Source organism: Pseudophryne corroboree, chromosome 3, assembly GCF_028390025.1.
Source record: "Pseudophryne corroboree isolate aPseCor3 chromosome 3, aPseCor3.hap2, whole genome shotgun sequence".
In the NCBI taxonomy this organism is placed as follows: domain Eukaryota; kingdom Metazoa; phylum Chordata; class Amphibia; order Anura; family Myobatrachidae; genus Pseudophryne; species Pseudophryne corroboree.
The window spans coordinates 179,620,961-179,643,982 of NC_086446.1; the positions used below are offsets into that span (position 1 = coordinate 179,620,961).

General features: G+C 45.4%; 1 protein-coding gene across 2 annotated transcripts in view; it reads right to left on the minus strand.

Annotated features, from left to right (window-relative positions):
* Window positions 1-23,022, minus strand: part of AP3M1 (adaptor related protein complex 3 subunit mu 1) — a 211,606-nt gene that overhangs the window by 7,015 nt on the left and 181,569 nt on the right. For both annotated transcript variants that reach the window (XM_063958648.1, XM_063958647.1), the window contains 5 exons: window positions 22,548-22,685; window positions 9,552-9,637; window positions 9,000-9,133; window positions 7,339-7,546; window positions 1,593-1,737 (listed from right to left, as the gene is read on the minus strand). In XM_063958648.1, coding sequence (XP_063814718.1) covers window positions 1,593-1,737; window positions 7,339-7,546; window positions 9,000-9,133; window positions 9,552-9,637; window positions 22,548-22,685 — 711 coding nt within the window. The remainder of the gene's footprint in view (window positions 1-1,592; window positions 1,738-7,338; window positions 7,547-8,999; window positions 9,134-9,551; window positions 9,638-22,547; window positions 22,686-23,022) is intronic.

Genomic DNA, 23,022 nt, shown 5'->3' on the forward strand with positions numbered 1-23,022 from the left:
CCCTATGGATTCAAAGAAAAGGATTTACCTGGTAAGTACCAAAATCCTATTTTTTTTTTTGGGTGGCGTTTTCATCGTAAAGTGACCAGGAAACCCAATTAATGCACTGTCCCCTCGCATGGGCAAGGTGCCTCGCATGGATCGTAAAGTATGAAAAAGTTCAAAAAAAGGAAAAAAATTGTGAAAAACTCTACCTCGGCCGTGTTGACCTATTTCCTGTGTCGACCTACTCACTGTCAACCAATGGGTGTCGACCTAGAGTCCGGATACCAGAAGAAAGGTAGAGCACACTAACTATGTTCTTTTCATAACTGTTTACTGTAGCGTTTATAAATTTGTATAGAGGAGAATATTACAAGAGCAGATAAATCTGATAGGAGGACAAATTTAATAGGATACAATACAAAAACTGCAAATTTTACAGCACAATTAGTGTTTTTGTCTAAACACCATAAAACAAATTTGATTTTAAAAGAAAATAAGAAATAACCATTTTGCAAGTACACCTTATTACATTTGACATGTGGGATAATATGTAATAGCCTGAAAGGTGCAAGTTGTTCAGGAATTTTTGCAAGTCTGCCTGTATTTTTAATGCAGCAATCATAGCAAAACCCATCTGGTCTGGACTCTGACATTCCAGAACAACCAGCATCTTGGACCTGCTCTCAGAGGCCAAATGCAAGGTATCTTTCCAGAGCGCCCCACGTGAGAGCATGAATAGCATTTCAGTAGTAAACCCACTTTGGAGCAAGATATGCGGCCTAAGCTCAATAGATTTAAACTTTGAGAATTGGAAAAGTTACAAACCTCGCCCTCACAAAATATAAAAATTCTTGAATACAAAATGATACATGTAGATTCAATAAATAGCAAGGCCTGCTGATAAACACTTTAATAAAATGCTCAGAGCTATTTTCTTGGGGCAAAACAGATATACAGGGTGACATTATAAAACAAGCAGATGTTGCGATGTTACAAAATCCCCTAAGTGCCAAAAGATGTACCCTATTTGCACTTGCAGGGGTTTTTGAAACCTGAAGCATCTGCTTCCTTTAAGATGTCACCCTGTTTGCTTCAATAAACTAATGCTAAAGAGTGTGTTTTTGATAGAAGAATTTATTGGCGGGTAGCCTTGCTGTATACATAATGGGGGTAATTCAAAGTTGATCGCAGCAGGATTTTTGATAGCAATTGGGCAAAACCATGTGCACTGCAGGTGTGGCAGATATAACATTTGCAGAGAGAGTTAGATTTGGGTGGGTTATTTTATTTCTGTGCAGGGTAAATACTGGCTGCTTTATTTTTACACTGCAAATTAGATTGCAGATTGAACACACCACACCCAAATCTAACTCTCTCTACACATGTTATATCTGTCTCCCCTGCAGTGCACATGGTTTTGCCCAATTGCTAACAAAAATCCTGCTGCGATCAACTTGGAATTACCCCCAATGTACACATTTCATTTGGGTTTGAGAAGGACTGTTATGCAGGGGCAGCACTCCTTCTGGGGGGATGTTCTAACTGAAGACTCCGCACCCATACTCTTGATTGTAAAATGAGAACAGAAAGCCTAGAAGGATACATACCCGAGATTGCAAACTGCTGGATCTTGAAGTTAATGTTTAAACTGGGGTTCTCTTCTGGCTTTGGGGCACCAGACTGCAGAGAGACCATTCCTTTTAAATTAGGTAGCTTCTGTATATTAATCTTTCCAATGTCCCAGTTAAGCACCTAATGAAAGAGAGAATGTGAGGTGGTTGTGCAAAATACTGAAGTTGTCTTTTGACTGTTCAGTGATTAAGCTGCAGTCAGGTCAGTGATGGAAAAACTGGTGTTAGGAGGTTATGGAGATTATAAAGTCCGTTCAACCTACTGCAAAAGTCACATTAGTATAGGGGCAGATGGCAACCAGCTAATTACGGAACTATCCTGTTTATATTGCTTGATAGGCTGCTCTATTCGTGCTCTACATGTGTTGAGCCTGTAGGCTAATCAAAAGAAAATACATATACTGAAAATACAGGATTCTAGTATTATTACAAGTCCCTACATCACAACTATTCAAGATTTGACTGTCTTTTGTAGTGTGGTTATCAGATCTGTTCCTTGAGGGAGAGCAAGAAAAGCAAACCGAAAAAAAACCCCAGTCTGTACAAATTACTGTTCTAGGGGACTAATATAAGGCTGCTACTGCCGGCTCAGATACATTAGTAGGGAGATGAAGGAATACTGCGAGGCACGGCAAGCACTAATATAAGGCTACTACTGCCGGCTCAGATATATTAGTAGGGATTTGGAAGGAATACTGCGAGTCACAGCAAGCACTAACATAAGGCTACTACTGCCGGCTCAGATACATTAGTAGGGAGTTGGAAGGAATACGGCGAGACACGGCAAGCACTAATATAAGGCTGCTACTGCCGGCTCAGATACATTAGTAGGGAGTTGGAAGAAATACTGCGAGACACGGCAAGCACTAATATAAGGCTGCTACTGCCGGCTCAGATATATAAGTAGGGAGTTTGAAGGAATACTGCGAGACACGGCAAGCACTGATATAAGGTTGTTACTGCCGGCTCAGATGCATTAGTAGGGAGTTGGAAGGAATACGGCGAGTCACACCAAGCACTAATATAAGGCTATTACTGCCGGCTCAGATACATTAGTAGGGAGTTGGAAGGAATACTGTGAGACACGGCAAGCACTAATATAAGGCTACTACTGCCGGCTCAGATACATTAGTAAGGAGCTGGAAGGAATACTGCGAGACACACCAAGCACTAATATAAGGCTACTACTGCCGGCTCAGATACATTAGTAGGGAGCTGAAAGGAATACGGCGAGTCACACGAAGCACTAATATAAGGCTGCTACTGCCACCTCAGATCCATTAGTAGGGAGCCAGAAGGAATACTGCGAGACACAGCAAGCACTAATATAAGGCTACTACTGCCGGCTCAGATACATTAGAAGGGAGCTGGAAGGAATACTGCAAGACACAACGAGCACTAATATAAGGCTACTACTGCCGGCTCAGATACATTAGAAGGGAGCTGGAAGGAATACTGCGAGACACAGCAAGCACTAATATAAGGCTACTACTGCCGGCTCAGATACATTAGTAAGGAGCTGGAAGGAATACTGTGAGACACAGCAAGCACTAATATAAGGCTACTACTGCCGGCTAAGATACATTAGTAGGGAGCTGGAAGGAATACTGCAAGACACAACGAGCACTAATATAAGGCTACTACTGCCGGCTCAGATACATTAGAAGGGAGCTGGAAGGAATACTGCGAGACACAGCAAGCACTAATATAAGGCTACTACTGCCGGCTCAGATACATTAGTAAGGAGCTGGAAGGAATACTGTGAGACACAGCAAGCACTAATATAAGGCTACTACTGCCGGCTCAGATACATTAGTAGGGCGCTGGAAGAAATACGGCGAGTCACACCAAGCACTAATATAAGGCTACTACTGCCGGCTCAGATGCAGTATTCCTTCCAGCTCCCTACTAATGTATCTGAGCCGGCAGTAGTAGCCTTATATTAGTGCTCGTTGTGTCTTGCAGTATTCCTTCCAGCTCCCTACTAATGTATCTTAGCCGGCAGTAGTAGCCTTATATTAGTGCTTGCTGTGTCTCACAGTATTCCTTCCAGCTCCTTACTAATGTATCTGAGCCGGCAGTAGTAGCCTTATATTAGTGCTTGCTGTGTCTCGCAGTATTCCTTCCAGCTCCCTTCTAATGTATCTGAGCCGGCAGTAGTAGCCTTATATTAGTGCTCGTTGTGTCTTGCAGTATTCCTTCCAGCTCCCTACTAATGTAAGACACAACGAGCACTAATATAAGGCTACTACTGCCGGCTCAGATACATTAGAAGGGAGCTGGAAGGAATACTGCGAGACACAGCAAGCACTAATATAAGGCTACTACTGCCGGCTCAGATACATTAGTAAGGAGCTGGAAGGAATACTGTGAGACACAGCAAGCACTAATATAAGGCTACTACTGCCGGCTAAGATACATTAGTAGGGAGCTGGAAGGAATACTGCGAGACACACCAAGCACTATTATAAGGCTACTACTGCCGGCTCAGATACATTAGTAGGGAGTTGGAAGGAATACTGCGAGACACACCAAGCACATATATAAGGCTACTACTGCCGGCTCAGATACATTAGTAGGGAGTTGGAAGGAATACTGTGAGTCACACGAAGCACTAATATGGGGCTGCTACTGCCCCCTCAGATCCATTAGTAGGGAGCCAGAAGGAATACTGCGAGACACAGCAAGCACTAATATAAGGCTACTACTGCCGGCTCAGATACATTAGTAGGGAGCTGGAAGGAATACTGCAAGACACAACGAGCACTAATAAGGCTACTACTGCCGGCTCAGATACATTAGAAGGGAGCTGGAAGGAATACTGCGAGACAAAGCAAGCACTAATATAAGGCTACTACTGCCGGCTCAGATACATTAGTAAGGAGCTGGAAGGAATACTGTGAGACACAGCAAGCACTAATATAAGGCTACTACTGCCGGCTAAGATACATTAGTAGGGAGCTGGAAGGAATACTGCGAGACACACCAAGCACTAATATAAGGCTACTACTGCCGGCTCAGATACATTAGTAGGGAGCTGAAAGGAATACGGCGAGTCACACGAAGCACTAATATAAGGCTGCTACTGCCACCTCAGATCCATTAGTAGGGAGCCAGAAGGAATACTGCGAGACACAGCAAGCACTAATATAAGGCTACTACTGCCGGCTCAGATACATTAGTAGGGAGCTGGAAGGAATACTGCAAGACACAACGAGCACTAATATAAGGCTACTACTGCCGGCTCAGATACATTAGAAGGGAGCTGGAAGGAATACTGCGAGACACAGCAAGCACTAATATAAGGCTACTACTGCCGGCTCAGATACATTAGTAAGGAGCTGGAAGGAATACTGTGAGACACAGCAAGCACTAATATAAGGCTACTACTGCCGGCTAAGATACATTAGTAGGGAGCTGGAAGGAATACTGCGAGACACACCAAGCACTAATATAAGGCTACTACTGCCGGCTCAGATACATTAGTAGGGAGCTGAAAGGAATACGGCGAGTCACACGAAGCACTAATATAAGGCTACTACTGCCGGCTCAGATACATTAGTAGGGAGTTGGAAGGAATACGGCGAGACACGGCAAGCACTAATATAAGGCTACTACTGCCGGCTCAGATATATAAGTAGGGAGTTTGAAGGAATACTGCGAGACACGGCAAGCACTGATATAAGGTTGTTACTGCCGGCTCAGATGCATTAGTAGGGAGTTGGAAGGAATACGGCGAGTCACACCAAGCACTAATATAAGGCTATTACTGCCGGCTCAGATACATTAGTAGGGAGTTGGAAGGAATACTGTGAGACACGGCAAGCACTAATATAAGGCTACTACTGCCGGCTCAGATACATTAGTAAGGAGCTGGAAGGAATACTGTGAGACACACCAAGCACTATTATAAGGCTACTACTGCCGGCTCAGATACATTAGTAGGGAGTTGGAAGGAATACTGCGAGACACACCAAGCACTAATATAAGGCTACTACTGCCGGCTCAGATACATTAGTAGGGAGTTGGAAGGAATACTGTGAGTCACACGAAGCACTAATATAAGGCTGCTACTGCCACCTCAGATCCATTAGTAGGGAGCCAGAAGGAATACTGCAAGCACTAATATAAGGCTACTACTGCCGGCTCAGATACATTCGTAGGGAGCTGGAAGGAATACTGCAAGACACAACGAGCACTAATATAAGGCTACTACTGCCGGCTCAGATACATTAGAAGGGAGCTGGAAGGAATACTGCGAGACACAGCAAGCACTAATATAAGGCTACTACTGCCGGCTCAGATACATTAGTAAGGAGCTGGAAGGAATACTGTGAGACACAGCAAGCACTAATATAAGGCTACTACTGCCGGCTAAGATACATTAGTAGGGAGCTGGAAGGAATACTGCAAGACACAACGAGCACTAATATAAGGCTACTACTGCCGGCTCAGATACATTAGAAGGGAGCTGGAAGGAATACTGCGAGACACAGCAAGCACTAATATAAGGCTACTACTGCCGGCTCAGATACATTAGTAAGGAGCTGGAAGGAATACTGCGAGACACAGCAAGCACTAATATAAGGCTACTACTGCCGGCTCAGATACATTAGTAGGGCGCTGGAAGAAATACGGCGAGTCACACCAAGCACTAATATAAGGCTACTACTGCCGGCTCAGATACATTAGTAGGGAGCTGGAAGGAATACTGCAAGACACAACGAGCACTAATATAAGGCTACTACTGCCGGCTCAGATACATTAGAAGGGAGCTGGAAGGAATACTGCGAGACACAGCAAGCACTAATATAAGGCTACTACTGCCGGCTCAGATACATTAGTAAGGAGCTGGAAGGAATACTGTGAGACACAGCAAGCACTAATATAAGGCTACTACTGCCGGCTAAGATACATTAGTAGGGAGCTGGAAGGAATACTGCGAGACACACCAAGCACTAATATAAGGCTACTACTGCCGGCTCAGATACATTAGTAGGGAGCTGAAAGGAATACGGCGAGTCACACGAAGCACTAATATAAGGCTACTACTGCCGGCTCAGATACATTAGTAGGGAGTTGGAAGGAATACTACGAGACACGCCAAGCAATAATATAAGGCTACTACTGCCGGCTCAGATACATTAGAAGGGAGCTGGAAGGAATACTGCGAGACACACCAAGCACTAATATAAGGCTACTACTGCCGGCTCAGATACATTAGTAGGGAGCTGAAAGGAATACGGCGAGTCACACGAAGCACTAATATAAGGCTACTACTGCCGGCTCAGATACATTAGTAGGGAGTTGGAAGGAATACTACGAGACACGCCAAGCAATAATATAAGGCTACTACTGCCGGCTCAGATACATTAGAAGGGAGCTGGAAGGAATACTGCGAGACACAACAAGCATGCACATACTTATTTAGCCATTTTGATTTGGCCTTACTCCACAATGAGAATCACTGGACACTTCTTTTAAAAACGTTGGGTGACTGGTATTAGTACTGTATCAGCACTATGCTTTGCTTTTTTTTTTTTTTTTTTTAATTAGACAAGGCAGATAACGTCTAGATTAATTTTGGCTTTACCATACCACATTATTGTTGTGGGACTCGTCATAGTTCACACTGATAATCCACTGTCTATTACGGTGAAGTCAGTACAGCAGCTCATCCACATCTGATGGTTATGTTATTAACTTGAAAAATGTGACGTACTTTGTTAACAGGATCAAACGTGTACGTTCCTTGTGTTGGGGTGAGGTTCATGTTCAGGACAACTTTAGGCATGTTTACAGTTAGCACTATGCCTTCCACTGTCTTCCCCATGTTCTGCTTGGGACCCACAGTCACGTCAAACCGCCCACTGGAGCTGTTCTCTTGGAAAGTGATATTGTGCTTTAAGTACAATGGAATGGCAACCAGGCTATGGAGGAATAAGGGAAAGGTTTGTGAATAATAAAAGCACACATCTCATGCTAAAGCTGTAAATGTGATCTTACTAGAATACAAATGTATTATTATGTACAAAGTATGATGTTCTTTTAATCTCTCTGGGCTAGCATTCCATGAAACTGGCATGTCAACTGTTTTCTGGGTGTGCTAAGATCACTGGCTGCGTGAAAACACCAGGCATCCTGTATGACCTGAGGATCGCTTAGATCACCAATGTTCTTGGATGCAGCAGCGGATCACAGAAGCCTGCAGGATGCCTTTATTTACACAAGACACCTCTTGCGTCATTAGCATATTATAACACAGCGGCTGTGCAAATCTGTCCACATCTGAATCAGGCCCTTGTTTATACATTACTAGCTGAACACCCACGCTTCGCTATGGGATGACGATGGTAAATTAGAATTATAGTTGTTCGTTAATAGACGTTGGTTGGAGATCTAGTATATAGGTATATCTTGCTTCCCTGATGCACTTTGTGTAGTGGCCGGACCCCTTTTTGGTCCCCCATGGGACCCTGCTCTTCCCAATATACAACTCTCAGTCTGTGGCTTCTTGCTGCCTCCATTCCCCTCCTAACATCATGTCAGTGCCCCTGTGAAATGATCAATTTAATTACATTTACATTTCTTATATAGTGCAGCACATTATGCATCTCCTGATCTACTCTGTGCTGCTGGGGGACCCTGCTACTTCCACTATATAACTCTTAGTGTGTGGGTTCATGCTACCTCCATTCCCCTCCTGACATCATGTCACTGCCCCTGTCACATGCAGCCCTGCCTGACATATCATGCATGTCCTGATATACTCTGTGCTGCTGGGGACCCTGCTCCTCCCACTATATAACTCTCAGCGTGTGGCTTCTTGCTACCTCCATTCCCCTCCTCACATCATGTCACTGCCACATCATGCATGTCCTGATACAGTCTGCGCTGCTGGCCCACCCCTAGGGGTGCTAGGGGTGTGTTACAATCTGGGAACAAACACTGTGGGGGTAACACACCCCTAGTACCCCTTGGGGTGATGCAGCAGCACAGAGTATTTCAGAAGACAGCATAACTCCGGAATGTCTGGACCAAGTTACACCAAACTTGGAACACACATGACTTACCCCCACAGTGTTTGTTCCCAGATTGTAAGTCATGTGTGTTCCAAGTTTGGTGTAAATTGCTGTAGGCTTTCTGGAGATATGCTGGAACATACTGTACATATATACATACATACATACATACATACATACATACATACATACATACAATAATGGATTGTGACGGAGGGGACTTTCCATCAGAAATGCAGCACAAGCTAAATTGTTCACATTATTATAGGTAAATGATCCTATGTTGTATTTCAGCTTTTGCCTGTATGGGCTGCTAGTGAAGGGTGATGCTCACTGTGTAACTTAGATTCTCAGGACCTACTTTTGTGAGCTAACACGGTAAGACATCAGCCGGAAGTTGCCGTCAGGGGGAATGAAGGAGAGAACTCTTTCAGATTCCCAGCGCTTGTAACGCACACAAGGGTGGAAGCTGACATCATCCAGAAGTCGCGGGTTCTGTGAGTAAGGTGGAAACATTAGCAGGGCATCACTTGGCACATCAGGTTCTTATACACTGCAATTTAATGCTAACAAGGTTCTGGGGTCGTCTCTGTGTCCCTCTCATATTCCACTCATTTTAAGTACAGTATAGTACATCTGACCTGCAGCGTAGGAGGGGAGTGGTACAGAGGGAGCTGTGGAATTTTAGTACAAATAGAAGAAATCTGCTAAGTCATTTGGGAGAGGTGGCAATATATGGGGCTGGTGTGCCTTTACATTTCTACGAAGAAATCTGCTACTTTAAACCCTGCCATGTATGACAACTCCCAGCTACTTGATCCAGTACATCCCTGCATAGCATTTGTATGCCAAACTAAATAACATAGGATTATTAAAAAGGAAGAAATTACATAAATAAATTTACTTATTTTACCATGAAAGACAGAGTGAGGTCGGGCATACCAGACAGCTTAACACTGGCGTCCACAACTCCTTGGATCTCTGCGAACACAGTAGAACCTGTGGTGGAAGAAGCATGCACTTAGATAACACCACCTGGTAATGGTTCATGCAATGTACAGTCTTATTCAGTATAAGCATACAGCTAAAAAATAAGAATTTACTTACCGATAATTCTATTTCTCGGAGTCCGTAGTGGATGCTGGGGTTCCTGAAAGGACCATGGGGAATAGCGGCTCCGCAGGAGACAGGGCACAAAAAAGTAAAGCTTTACTAGGTCAGGTGGTGTGCACTGGCTCCTCCCCCTATGACCCTCCTCCAGACTCCAGTTAGGTACTGTGCCCGGACGAGCATACACAATAAGGGAGGCATTTTGAATCCCGGGTAAGACTCATACCAGCCACACCAATCACACCGTACAACTTGTGATCTAAACCCAGTTAACAGTATGACAACAGAAAGGGCCTCTTAAAGATGGCTCCTTAACAATAACCCGAATTAGTTAACAATAACTATGTACAAGGATTGCAGATAATCCGCACTTGGGATGGGCGCCCAGCATCCACTACGGACTCCGAGAAATAGAATTATCGGTAAGTAAATTCTTATTTTCTCTATCGTCCTAAGTGGATGCTGGGGTTCCTGAAAGGACCATGGGGATTATACCAAAGCTCCCAAACGGGCGGGAGAGTGCGGATGACTCTGCAGCACCGAATGAGAGAACTCCAGGTCCTCCTTTGCCAGGGTATCAAATTTGTAAAATTTTACAAACGTGTTCTCCCCCGACCACGTAGCTGCTCGGCAGAGTTGTAATGCCGAGACCCCTCGGGCAGCCGCCCAAGATGAGCCCACCTTCCTTGTGGAGTGGGCTTTTACAGTTTTAGGCTGTGGCAGGCCTGCCACAGAATGTGCAAGTTGAATTGTGTTACAAATCCAACGAGCAATCGACTGCTTAGAAGCAGGTGCGCCCAACTTGTTGGGTGCATACAATATAAACAGCGAGTCAGATTTTCTGACTCCAGCCGTCCTTGCAATGTATATTTTTAAGGCTCTGACAACGTCCAACAACTTGGAGTCCTCCAAGTCGCTAGTGGCCGCAGGCACCACAATAGGTTGGTTCAGATGAAATGCTGATACCACTTTAGGGAGAAAATGCGGACGAGTCCGCAGTTCTGCCCTATCCGAATGGAAGATTAGATAAGGACTTTTATAAGATAAAGCCGCCAATTCAGATACTCTCCTGGCAGAGGCCAGGGCTAGTAACATAGTCACTTTCAATGTGAGATATTTCAAATCCACCTTTTTCAATGGTTCAAACCAATGGGATTTGAGGAAATCTAAAACTACATTTAGATCCCACGGTGCCACCGGAGGCACCACAGGAGGCTGTATATGCAGTACTCCCTTGACAAAAGTCTGGACCTCAGGGACAGAGGCCAATTCTTTTTGGAAGAATATTGACAGGGCCGAAATTTGAACCTTAATGGATCCCAATTTGAGACCCATAGATAATCCTGATTGCAGGAAATGTAGGAAACGACCCAGTTGGAATTCCTCCGTCGGAACCTTCCGATCCTCGCACCACGCTACATATTTTCGCCAAATGCGGTGATAATGTTTCACGGTGACTTCCTTCCGTGCCTTAATCAAGGTAGGAATGACTTCTTCTGGAATGCCTTTCCCTTTTAGGATCTGGCGTTCAACCGCCATGCCGTCAAACGCAGCCGCGGTAAGTCTTGAAAAAGACAGGGACCCTGCTGTAGCAGGTCCCTTCTCAGAGGTAGAGGCCACGGTTCGTCCGTGAGCATCTCTTGAAGTTCCGGATACCAAGTCCTTCTCGGCCAATCCGGAACCACTAGTATTGTTCTTACTCTTCTTTGCCGTATGATCTTCAATACCTTTGGTATGAGCGGCAGAGGAGGAAACACATACACTGACTGGTACACCCAAGGAGTTACCAGTGCGTCCACAGCTATTGCCTGTGGATCTCTTGACCTGGCGCAATATTTGTCCAGTTTCTTGTTGAGGCGAGACGCCATCATGTCTACAATTGGTCTTTCCCAACGGTCTATTAACATGTTGAAGACTTCTGGATGTAGACCCCACTCTCCCGGATGAAGATCGTGTCTGCTGAGGAAGTCTGCTTCCCAGTTGTCCACGCCCGGGATGAACACTGCTGACAGTGCTATCACGTGATTCTCCGCCCAGCGAAGAATCTTGGCAGCTTCTGCCATTGCACTCCTGCTTCTTGTGCCGCCCTGCCTGTTTACATGGGCGACCGCCGTGATGTTGTCCGACTGAATCAACACCGGCTTTCCTTGCAGGAGAAGTTCCGCCTGGCTTAGAGCATTGTAGATTGCTCTTAGTTCCAGAATGTTTATGTGAAGAGACTTTTCCAGACTCGTCCATACTCCCTGGAAGTTTCTTCCTTGTGTGACTGCTCCCCAGCCTCTCAGGCTGGCGTCCGTGGTCACCAGGATCCAATCCTGAATGCCGAATCTGCGGCCTTCTAATAGGTGAGCCTTCTGCAACCACCACAGAAGTGACACCCTTGTCTTTGGTGACAGGGTTATTCGCAGGTGCATCTGCAGATGCGACCCTGACCATTTGTCCAACAGATCCCTTTGGAATATTCTTGCATGGAATCTGCCGAATGGAATTGCTTCGTAAGAAGCCACCATTTTTCCCAGGACTCTTGTGCATTGATGTACTGACACTTTTCCTGGTTTTAGGAGGTTCCTGACCAGATCGGATAACTCCTTGGCTTTTTCCTCTGGAAGGAAAACCTTTTTCTGAACCGTGTCCAGAATCATTCCTAGGAACAGCAGACGAGTTGTCGGGATTAAATGGGATTTTGGAATATTCAGAATCCACCCGTGTTGTCTTAGCACCTCTTGAGATAGTGCTAAAGCTGTCTCCAGCTGTTCTCTGGACCTTGCCCTTATTAGGAGATCGTCCAAGTATGGGATAACTAATACGCCTTTTCTTCGAAGAAGAATCATCATCTCGGCCATTACCTTGGTAAAGACCCGAGGCGCCGTGGACAATCCGAACGGCAGCGTCTGAAACTGATAGTGACAGTTTTGAACAATGAACCTGAGGTACCCCTGGTGTGCGGGGTAAATCGGAACGTGTAGATACGCATCCTTGATGTCCAAGGATACCATAAAGTCCCCTTCTTCCAGGTTCGCTATCACTGCTCTGAGTGACTCCATCTTGAACTTGAACTTTTTTATGTAGAGGTTCAAGGACTTCAGATTTAGAATAGGCCTTACCGAGCCATCCGGCTTCGGTACCACAAATAGAGTGGAATAATACCCCTTTCCTTGTTGTAATAGGGGTACTTTGACTATCACCTGCTGAGCGTACAGCTTGTGAATGGCTTCCAACACCCTCTCCCTTTCGGAAGAGACGGTTGGTAAGGCAGACTTCAGGAAACGATGAGGAGGATCCGTCTCTAATTCCAACCTGTACCCCTGAGATATTATCTGCAGGATCCAGGGGTCTACCTGCGAGTGAGCCCACTGCGCGCTGTAATTTTTGAGACGGCCCCCCACTGTCCCCGAGTCCGCTTGAGAGGCCCCAGCGTCATGCTGAGGTTTTTGCAGGAGCCGGGGAGGGCTTCTGTTCCTGGGAAGGAGCTGCCTGTTGGTGTCTCTTCCCTCTTCCTCTGCCTCGTGGCAGGTACGACAAGCCCTTTGCTCTCTTATTTTTGTAGGAGCGAAAAGGCTGCGGTTGAAAAGTCGGTGCCTTTCTCTGTTGGGGAGTGACTTGAGGTAAAAAAGTGGATTTCCCGGCAGTAGCCGTGGCCACCAAGTCTGATAGACCAACTCCAAATAACTCCTCCCCTTTATACGGCAAAACCTCCATGTGACGTTTTGAATCCGCATCGCCTGTCCACTGTCGTGTCCATAAGGCTCTTCTGGCTGAAATGGACATAGCACTCACCCGAGATGCCAGTGTGCAAATATCCCTCTGTGCATCACGCATATAGATAAATGCATCCTTTATTTGTTCTAACGACAGTAAAACATTGTCCCTATCTAGGGTATCAATATTTTCAATCAGGGATTCTGACCAAACTACTCCAGCACTGCACATCCCGGCAGTTGCTATAGCTGGTCGTAGTATAACACCTGCATGTGTGTATATATTCTTTTGAATAACTTCCATCTTTCTATCTGATGGATCCTTAAGTGCGGCCGTCTCAGGAGAGGGTAACGCCACTTGTTTGGATAAGCGTGTGAGCGCCTTGTCCACCTTAGGGGGTGTTTCCCAGCGCGCCCTAACCTCTGGCGGGAAAGGGTATAATGCCAATAACTTTTTTGAAATTATCAACTTTTTATCAGGAGCAACCCACGCTTCATCACACACGTCATTTAATTCTTCTGATTCAGGAAAAACTGTTTGTAGTTTTTTCACACCATACATAATACCCTGTTTTACGGTATCTGTAGTATCAGCTAAATGTAACGTCTCCTTCATTGCCAAAATCATATAACGTGTGGCCCTACTGGAAAATACGTTTGAATTTCTACCGTCGTCACTGGAATCAGTGCCCGTGTCTGGGTCTGTGTCGACCGACTGAGGCAAAGGGCGTTTTACAGCCCCTGACGGTGTTTGAGGCGCCTGGACAGGCATTAATTGATTGTCCGGCCGCCTCATGTCCTCAACTGACTGTTTAAGGGAAGATAAACCATCACGTAATTCCACAAATAAAGGCATCCATTCTGGTGTCGACCCCCTGGGGGGTGACATCTGCATATTTGGCAATTGCTCCGCCTCCACACCAATATCGTCCTCATACATGTCGACACCACGTACCGACACACACCGCAAACTCACAGGGAATGCTCTAATGAAGACAGGACCCACTAGCCCTTTTGGGGAGACAGAGGGAGAGTCTGCCAGCACACACCACAAAGCGCTATATATACAAGGGATATCCTTATATTAAGTGCTCCCTTATAGCTGCTTTAATATATATATATATATAGCCATTAATGTGCCCCCCCTCTCTGTTTTACCCTGTTTCTGTAGTGCAGTGCAGGGGAGAGACCTGGGAGCCGTTCTGACCAGCGGAGCTGTGACAGAAAATGGCGCCGTGTGCTGAGGAGATAGGCCCCGCCCCTTTTTCGGCGGGTTCTTCTCCCGCTATTTTTCCAGTCAGGCAGGGGTTAAATATCTCCATATAGCCCCTATGGGCTATATGTGAGGTATTTTTAGCCTTGTATAAGGTTTATATTTGCCTCTCAGAGCGCCCCCCCCCAGCGCTCTGCACCCTCAGTGACTGCCCAGTGAAGTGTGCTGAGAGGAAAATGGCGCACAGCTGCAGTGCTGTGCGCTACCTTATGAAGACTGAGGAGTCTTCAGCCGCCGGTTTCCGGACCTCTTCACGCTTCAGCATCTGCAAGGGGGTCGGCGGCGCGGCTCCGGGACCGGACTCCACGGCTGGGCCTGTGTTCGATCCCTCTGGAGCTAATGGTGTCCAGTAGCCAAGCAGCAAATCCACTCTGCATGCAGGTGAGTTTACTACTTTCCCCCTAAGTCCCACGTTGCAGTGATCCTGTTGCCAGCAGGACTCACTGTAAAGAAAAAAACCTAAACTAAACTTTCTCTAAGCAGCTCTTTAGGAGAGCCACCTAGATTGCACCCTTCTCGTTCGGGCACAAAATCTAACTGGAGTCTGGAGGAGGGTCATAGGGGGAGGAGCCAGTGCACACCACCTGACCTAGTAAAGCTTTACTTTTTTGTGCCCTGTCTCCTGCGGAGCCGCTATTCCCCATGGTCCTTTCAGGAACCCCAGCATCCACTTAGGACGATAGAGAAAAAGGTTAGAACTCCATACAATTTCTTTTTTCAATGTACGCTGTCACTTCTATAGAATGTACAGTAATATTAGCAACAAGTTTGACCTTGTATGAGGCATGCGTGTCAGCGCGGACAGATGGAAAAGTGGAGAAGTGCACAGCAAATGTGCTTCTGTGAAGGCAGTTTTACTCTTATAAATGCATCCATTTGTTGGCCTATTTGTCTGGCTTTTGAAAACTTTGCATCACCTGATGCCATAAACTGAAACATGAACCACTGTATTTATTAATCTGCATCGCATGTGATGTAACGGTGACAATGAAAGTCTCAAACCACATGTGGTTTAACGCTAACCAATCCTCATGGGGCTGTAGGTGACATCCGCAGGGTAAAAAACAAGATGCAGAAGTTCTGGTCCAAACAATGAGTAAAGAAGTACAATAGGCTTGGCAAATTTCGCTGAGAAAGCTGGGTGACCCTTACCCATCTTAGCGCGTCACTCTTACTGCCATCTACCCTCCTGGACTTCTCCTTACTCAATGTATGGATCAGAACTTGCTACCCCGTGGATATCACTTATTGCCCCATGTGCAGGGCCGGACTGGGACTAAAAATAGGTCCTGGCATTTAAAGACCATAGACCCACCTCGGCATCACCATCTGGCTCCTAGCATAGACGTCTCCCCTTACTAATCCTGACCCCTCCTACTTCTTAATTTATGCTTTTACAAATATAATTAGTATTATTAAAATATATAAGTTGACATCATAATCTAAAATACATGCAACAGAGCTCATCCTGCAGGGGATTCAAACATGTGCCATAGTCAGACGTTTAGTATTTGGTTGGTTGTTAGGTAAAGCTGGTACTTCATTAGTGTAGGTCACACACATTGAAAGGGAAGGCATTTTCCCAATTGACCAAGCCCTGGCTTAGTAGGCATAGAGGATTAGATAGTGTTCTCTGTAGGAATTTTTTTAAGGTAGGGTGCACAGCAGGAAAGGGGTGTGGCCTCCATGAGGGCTTGGTCTCATGGCATGCCACATTGTATATATACAGGGTCGCGCTAGAAAACCATATTTATCATACTATTTACCAGTGGTTTGTTTTAGTCAAAAAAATAAATCACAATTTATTAAATAAAATTCATATACACATAACACACCTTAAAAAAAGAAACTATATAAACAAACAGCACAAAAAGCACAAAATCAATACATATATGTAGCAATTAGATTGTAGCAGTCAAACAGTGTTGATTGTTGCCATTATGCTGCAGTTCATTGATGTATGTATCTAATGACTTGATTGAGCATATAGCTATCCCAAAATATATATTGAATCAAGCAGGTTACAGGTGTTAGTTGACCGTTTAGAGACTGGGGTCCACTGTGGATCATAGACAATAATGTCAATTGATGTTAGATATAGATCCCGACTTGAGCCTTGTTAAATTAAGCTCACTGGTGATCCCTTGTATGTTGCAATTGTGCTAAAGATAACAAGCTACACACCGTACTGCTACTCACTCTGTCTCGGTGATCCTTTCCATCACCCATACAACAGAAAAAGAGACAGACAATGGTTGAATGAATAAAACATGAGCCATAAACACCCAATCCGCATAATGTAGGCCCAGAGTAAGGGAGGGAAAAAGCTAGGAATAGGCTGCCGGAGGGAGATGGATCTCCGCTGTCGGGATTGAGACCACCAAGATTATCACCAGTGGCATTTCATACCCATCCCCAGGTGACACCTTGGGTAGTGCCAGGAGGCAGGTAGCAGTTGGGGGAAAGGTATTTAAGGGTAGGTAGCAGTTTGTTTAGAGCTGAGGGTTGAGCCAGGGAGCAGTTGGGACAGGATGGGGTACATGGGAGTAAGGGCATGCGGCAGATGGGTTTAGGGAGGGCAGAATAAGGGTATATAGCAGCTGGAGCAGTACTGTGGGGCAATGAGGGTAGATAGCAGCTGGGGCAAGGATGTGGACATGGTCAGGCAGTTCGGAGGTAAGGAGGGGTAAGAGTAGATAGCCAGTAGGACAGTAATGGGACAAGGAGGGGGTTAGGGGCAGGCAGTACTGGGGACAGTGCTGGGGATAGGGAGGAGGTAAGGGGTCAGTGTCCCCTCCGCACTGCTCCCCCCCTCCCGGTACTGCTGGGCAGTACTGGGTCAAAGAATGGGTTAGGGTCAGGCAGTGAGAGGGTAAGTATAGATAGCAGCTGGGGAAAGGTAGGGTTAAGGACACAATGATTGCTGATTGTTGGTTGGAAGTGACCATGGCACCACCAGCCCCTACCCTGTTTGTTTTATTAGCTGCACCCACCACCGCACCAAACAAACTCCCATCCACTTATTAAACTTGCTTGAGTCCTCCAGGTTAGGGAGTGTAGCCACGCGAAGAGTGACACAGTCTTCTCAGCTCCTCGTGTAGGTAACAGAGCTGATTGGAAGGGGTTGCGGGAGCTGTAAGGGCGGGGAGGGGAGAGCCTGAGAGAAAATGAAAGAGGAGCTAAGGAAGAGGGGAGGAACATAGGAAACAGGAGTGTGGTGAGACGGAGCTAATGTAAGGACTAGATTGGTCAGAGGGGAGGGGAGGCGTGCCCATAGAAACTAACTAGCCTGTCGGGGATGGAGCTGGGTGCACGGGGAAGCACAGAGGGCACTGTAATCACAGTAGACAAATAGAATTTGACAGCAGATAAGAACCACTAAGCCCATGACCACACACTTACACATTAGGGTTCGTTTTTGTCATCACGAGCCAATTACAATCCCAATATATTTTTGGAGTGTGGGAGGAAGCCAAAGTACCCAGAGTAAACCCACGTAAGCACGGGGAGAAGCTCCACACAATTAAAGCCTTGGCGGGAATCAGACCCATGACCTCAGTGCTGTGAGGCAGTAATGCTAAGCATTACACCATCCATACATGAAATCAAGAGAAAATATGTAGTCATTCATAAATGAATGAACATTCTGCTGTAGGTATACTAGTATTTTCATTTCAAAATATGTGTATATATAGATAGATATGCGATAGATAGATAGGACGATTAATAAACATGTTTCTACAAAGATATATCACACACATTTATATAATATACACACTCAGTATATAAAGAAAGTGTGTAGTATATGATATACACCTGGATGTATAGATTATAGCTATACACAGTACTGTCATTCTATGGCCAAAACAGCAAAGCTATACATAATTAAATGGATCAGTCCCTATACTGAGATCCTGGCACAATGAGAGTGGGACAGCATACTTTAGGCTGCTCCTCCTACCCGGCTCCCCAACCCACCACCGTCACCTTGCCTACTTGACTCCGCCGGGTCTACTCCATCTGGGTGCCAGCAGGTGAGCAGCGTAGCCGCAGTCCCTGCTCCATCTCTGGCTGCCAGCCGCCCCCAGTTCATGCTCCTGTCCGCGCTCTGTTCCCCGGGCCACCCAGCATGCACGGCCCCAGCGGCTGACACCTCCGTCGGCTGCAATTTCCATTCTGCTGCTGCTGGCTGCTCAGAACCGCGGGGCTCAGTGTGCGGGAGCTCAATCGGACACCTGCTATAAGACGTAAGAAAAATGTTTCCTTTATAGCAGCTCCCGGCTGTCTGCTGGACCGGCCCATCTGGCTCTCGGCCCTTCTGGCATTTGCCAGAACTGCCAGTCCGGCCCTGCCCATGCAGATTGGTTAGCGGTAAACCACATGTGGTTTGAGACTTTCAATGTTCCAGGAGTACAACATTATGTATGTTCCGCTCAAGCTCAATATCTGATTTTTTATTTTTCAGTTCAAAACATGTTTGTGGCATAAAACTAAAGAAAAAAGCTCTCAGTATCTTAATACCAGGGGATTACTGTATTCAACTACAATTATTGTAATGCATGCGATATCATGTTGTAATTATTAAGAACAGTCAATCTAAATTGACTTCATTCATAGATTTGATCTACCTAATGAGGCGCCTACCTCATTTGATCTACCTAATATATGCTTTTTAGGGGCGAGAAGATAACAGGTTAATGTTTAGCTATTTTTCCTTGCCAGCTAGCATGTTTCTCACTGGCAGTCTTATATGCCAGCCTGGCTCACCCAGTACTCTTAGGTTGCTTGGGAACACTGATGCAAACAAAAAGAGAAAAAAACATAGGAAGCGCATAAAGTATGTATGATAAAAATGAATAATTAAACATAAAGAATAAAATTCAAGTACTATAAAAAGTCAGCACTGAAAAAAAAAAAAAAAGCATATACGACTTACTATCAATAGTAATGCAGAGAAAATACTCTGCCAAAGGATATGCATGTGTGTATTAGCCACTCATGCAATAAAGTGGTTGTATATTGTTGTAATAAGATACTCCAAGAACACAACCAGCAAAAGTTATACCTGAAAGGGAACAAAATAATTACCCGCTAAGGGCTGAATGAAGATTAGTCTCCCAGGTGTAAAAAGCTGTTCGTTGTGTGCAGAAATCTGAAGCATATGCTTTTAAATCACTTGTAATCTCTGCACATAGAAAGCAGACTTGAAAAGAGCCACAGCCACACACAGATGTAACGTGAGCTTGCAGCAGCAGCAGGCTTATGCTGGGTACACACCTGTACAACCACACTTTAATGTCACTTATGACCAGCAATCCCGCCCACAGTGCAGATTTGTACAGTCTAAAGCTGGGTACACACTAGACGACAAGCAAACGATGCAATGTTGGCAACGATTTTCCTTGAACTCCCAGACAAATAGGGTTATCCACCTTATCCCTTTAATTCTGGATACATTAAGTACACAGGTTCTGTGGCTGATTAAAACCAGGTGAAATGGAGTCTTCAAGTCAGCCAGCCACAGAACCTGTGTAATTAATATGTGTTCAGAATTAAAGGGATGAGGTGGTAACACTACAGACAAATGATATTGGGCCTAATTCAAACCTTTTCGCTGGGCAGCGATTTTTGCACTGCTGCGATCAGATAGTCACCGCCTATGGGGGGAGTGTATTTTAGCTGTGCAAGTGTGCGATCGCATGTGTAGCAGAGCTGCACAAACAGATTTTGAGCAGTCTCTGCGCAGTCCAGGACTTACTCAGCTGCTGCAATTACATCAGCCTGCCCAGGACCGGAATGGACGTCAGGAACCCTCCCTGCAGACGCATGGACACGCCTGCGTTTTTCCAGACACTCCCAGAAAATGGTCAGTTGACACCCACAAACGCCTTCTTCCTCTCAATCTCTTTGTGAATGCCTGTGCGAACAGGTCCGTCGCACAAACCCATCGCCGAGCGGCGACCCACTTTGTACCCGTGCGCCGCTCCTGCGCATTGCAGTGCTTACACAAGCGCAGTTTGGACCTGATCGCCCACTGTGCGAAAACGCACAGCAGCAATCAGGTCTGAATTACCCCCGTAGTGCGTACACGCAGTGCAATCTTGCAAAAGACCTAAAGATATATCGTCAGTGGCCACATCCAGGAGTATGCCGTCGTTGACTATGTCCTCAGATTGAGCTTCATGTAGGACCGACCAGAAGACGTCCCTGACGAACGAGGGGGCACGCAAATAGAGCATATACACTTGACGATTTATCGTTCCGATCTGTTGGAATTGGGCAAATCATTCAATATACGGTCTAGTGTGTACCCAGCTTAAACAATGATCTTCACCCCCTCATCTGACCAAAATATTTGGTAGAAGATTGTACCACTGTACAGCAGGCATTCCCAGCCTAGTGATATCCAAGCTACAGCACAGATGGTTAAATCAAAATAACTGCGGTACTTATTAAGTCACCTGTGCTCAAGCATAAATATCACTAAAACCTGGACTGATAGCGTGCCTTGGGGACCGAGGTTGGGAATGCCTGCTGTACAGATTTCAGGCCAGATGTAAACTCCTCCAGCAGAAGCTCCGCCTTAGTGGGCAGGCTGAGAGCACTTTAGAGATCAGTATGATTTGTGCAGGCTTCGGTCTGTGTAAAAATAAAATAGAAAGAGTGGTTAATATACTTTCCCATGGATTCCATCCTTAAACTGACCGCTACAGGGCTTGTTGTTATTATGGCAGGGGGCCCCCACACAGGGTGTCTTCCTGCAATAGCATCAGCCCCCCAGCTGATTGAGCCTAGTGCTGGTTATTGGAAAACAGAAGGAACCTAGCATAATGTTTTCTCCCTATATCCCAATACCAGGATGAGAGGTCCAGGGCTTTTTATGGATTTGAGAATGGGGGTGTGGGGGACCCAATGCATGTTTCAGCAAAAGCATCAGACAGAACAGCTGGCACTGCGTACACAGACACTAGCTGGAACAAGTGGGACTCTGGCCAGTATCTGAACCATGTTTCATAGGAGCGGTCAGTGATGTGGCACAGAGAGAGTCTTCATGTTGGGATGGGGAATGTGAAATGAATGCAGTACCTGATTGTATAGAAACCTGCTCCTGTATAATCATCTACTACACGCCCCCAGCCTGAATGTTTATATTATCCAGACTTCGTGCCTTTAGGTCTATGTAGATTGTATGACATACAGTATCTTGTGCCAAGATGCAACATGCCCAACATCAATACGTCCCTGGAATTCACCAGCAAATGCTGGCAACTGTGATTTATTACTTTTCCTGAATAAAGAGATCACTATCTCTTTTGGTACGGGAAGCATAATGCCAACTGAGGCAGTGCTCTGTAGATAACTATTTAGCACTATTCACTGAATCCTTACTCCAACCATCCAGATGTGACACCATGTAATTTATAGGTGTTGTAAAAAGAAAACCATACACCAGTGGTTCCCAAACTTTTTTTAATCATGGCGCCCTAGAGTATCAGAATTTTTTCACGGCACCCCTAGGCCAAAAGTTTCTTTGAGAATTTTAGAAAACAATGAGTAAATTATGTTTATGTGTCATCCTTAGTGTCTTTAGTGTGTTGCGGGACGATATTTGCTTCTGTTTAGCCTCATATTTTATAACTTGGCAGTCACAAGCGCTGGTTTTGTCTATTACATTGACCAAAAATAGTTTGAATTGGTCCTGGACCACCAATCCAAGGCAAGTGCTGCGGCACACAGTTTGGGAACCACTGCCATACACTGTTCTTCACTAAAAGCAGCAAAGCAATGGCCATAAGCACAATGATTACATAATGAAAACCCTTGTTACCTGATTTGTCTATGATTGCATCCACTTCCTCAATTAAGTCAAAATAGGCTTCGTTGTTGTTGTACTTGACTCCTGCCCTTCTCCAGGGGATGTTGGAAAGTTGCCCAGTGGGCAGTGTTTCCCCCATGTTGCTGCTCCCTTTTAAATGACAAAGAATTAAATGAGGCACTAAGTGATCCTGTGCAAACAGGTAAAAGGATTCAGAAATCATTGCTGAAATGCTATAAAACGATGGCGGACAGAGAGGACCTATTTGCCGAGATTAGAGTTACAGTCTATGAGGACACATCTGTATTATACCATATAAACAGTGCAAAAGAGGTTATTGCTAAAAATAACAAGAGAATGTTCCTTAAGTATAAAACAACAAAAACCTTCTAATTCTGTTTCAAAGCACATTCTCTGCTATCAAGGTGTAAAACTGTGATGCATGTAGGAGCAAAGATATGTTACTGATTTCATCCATGGATTAGCT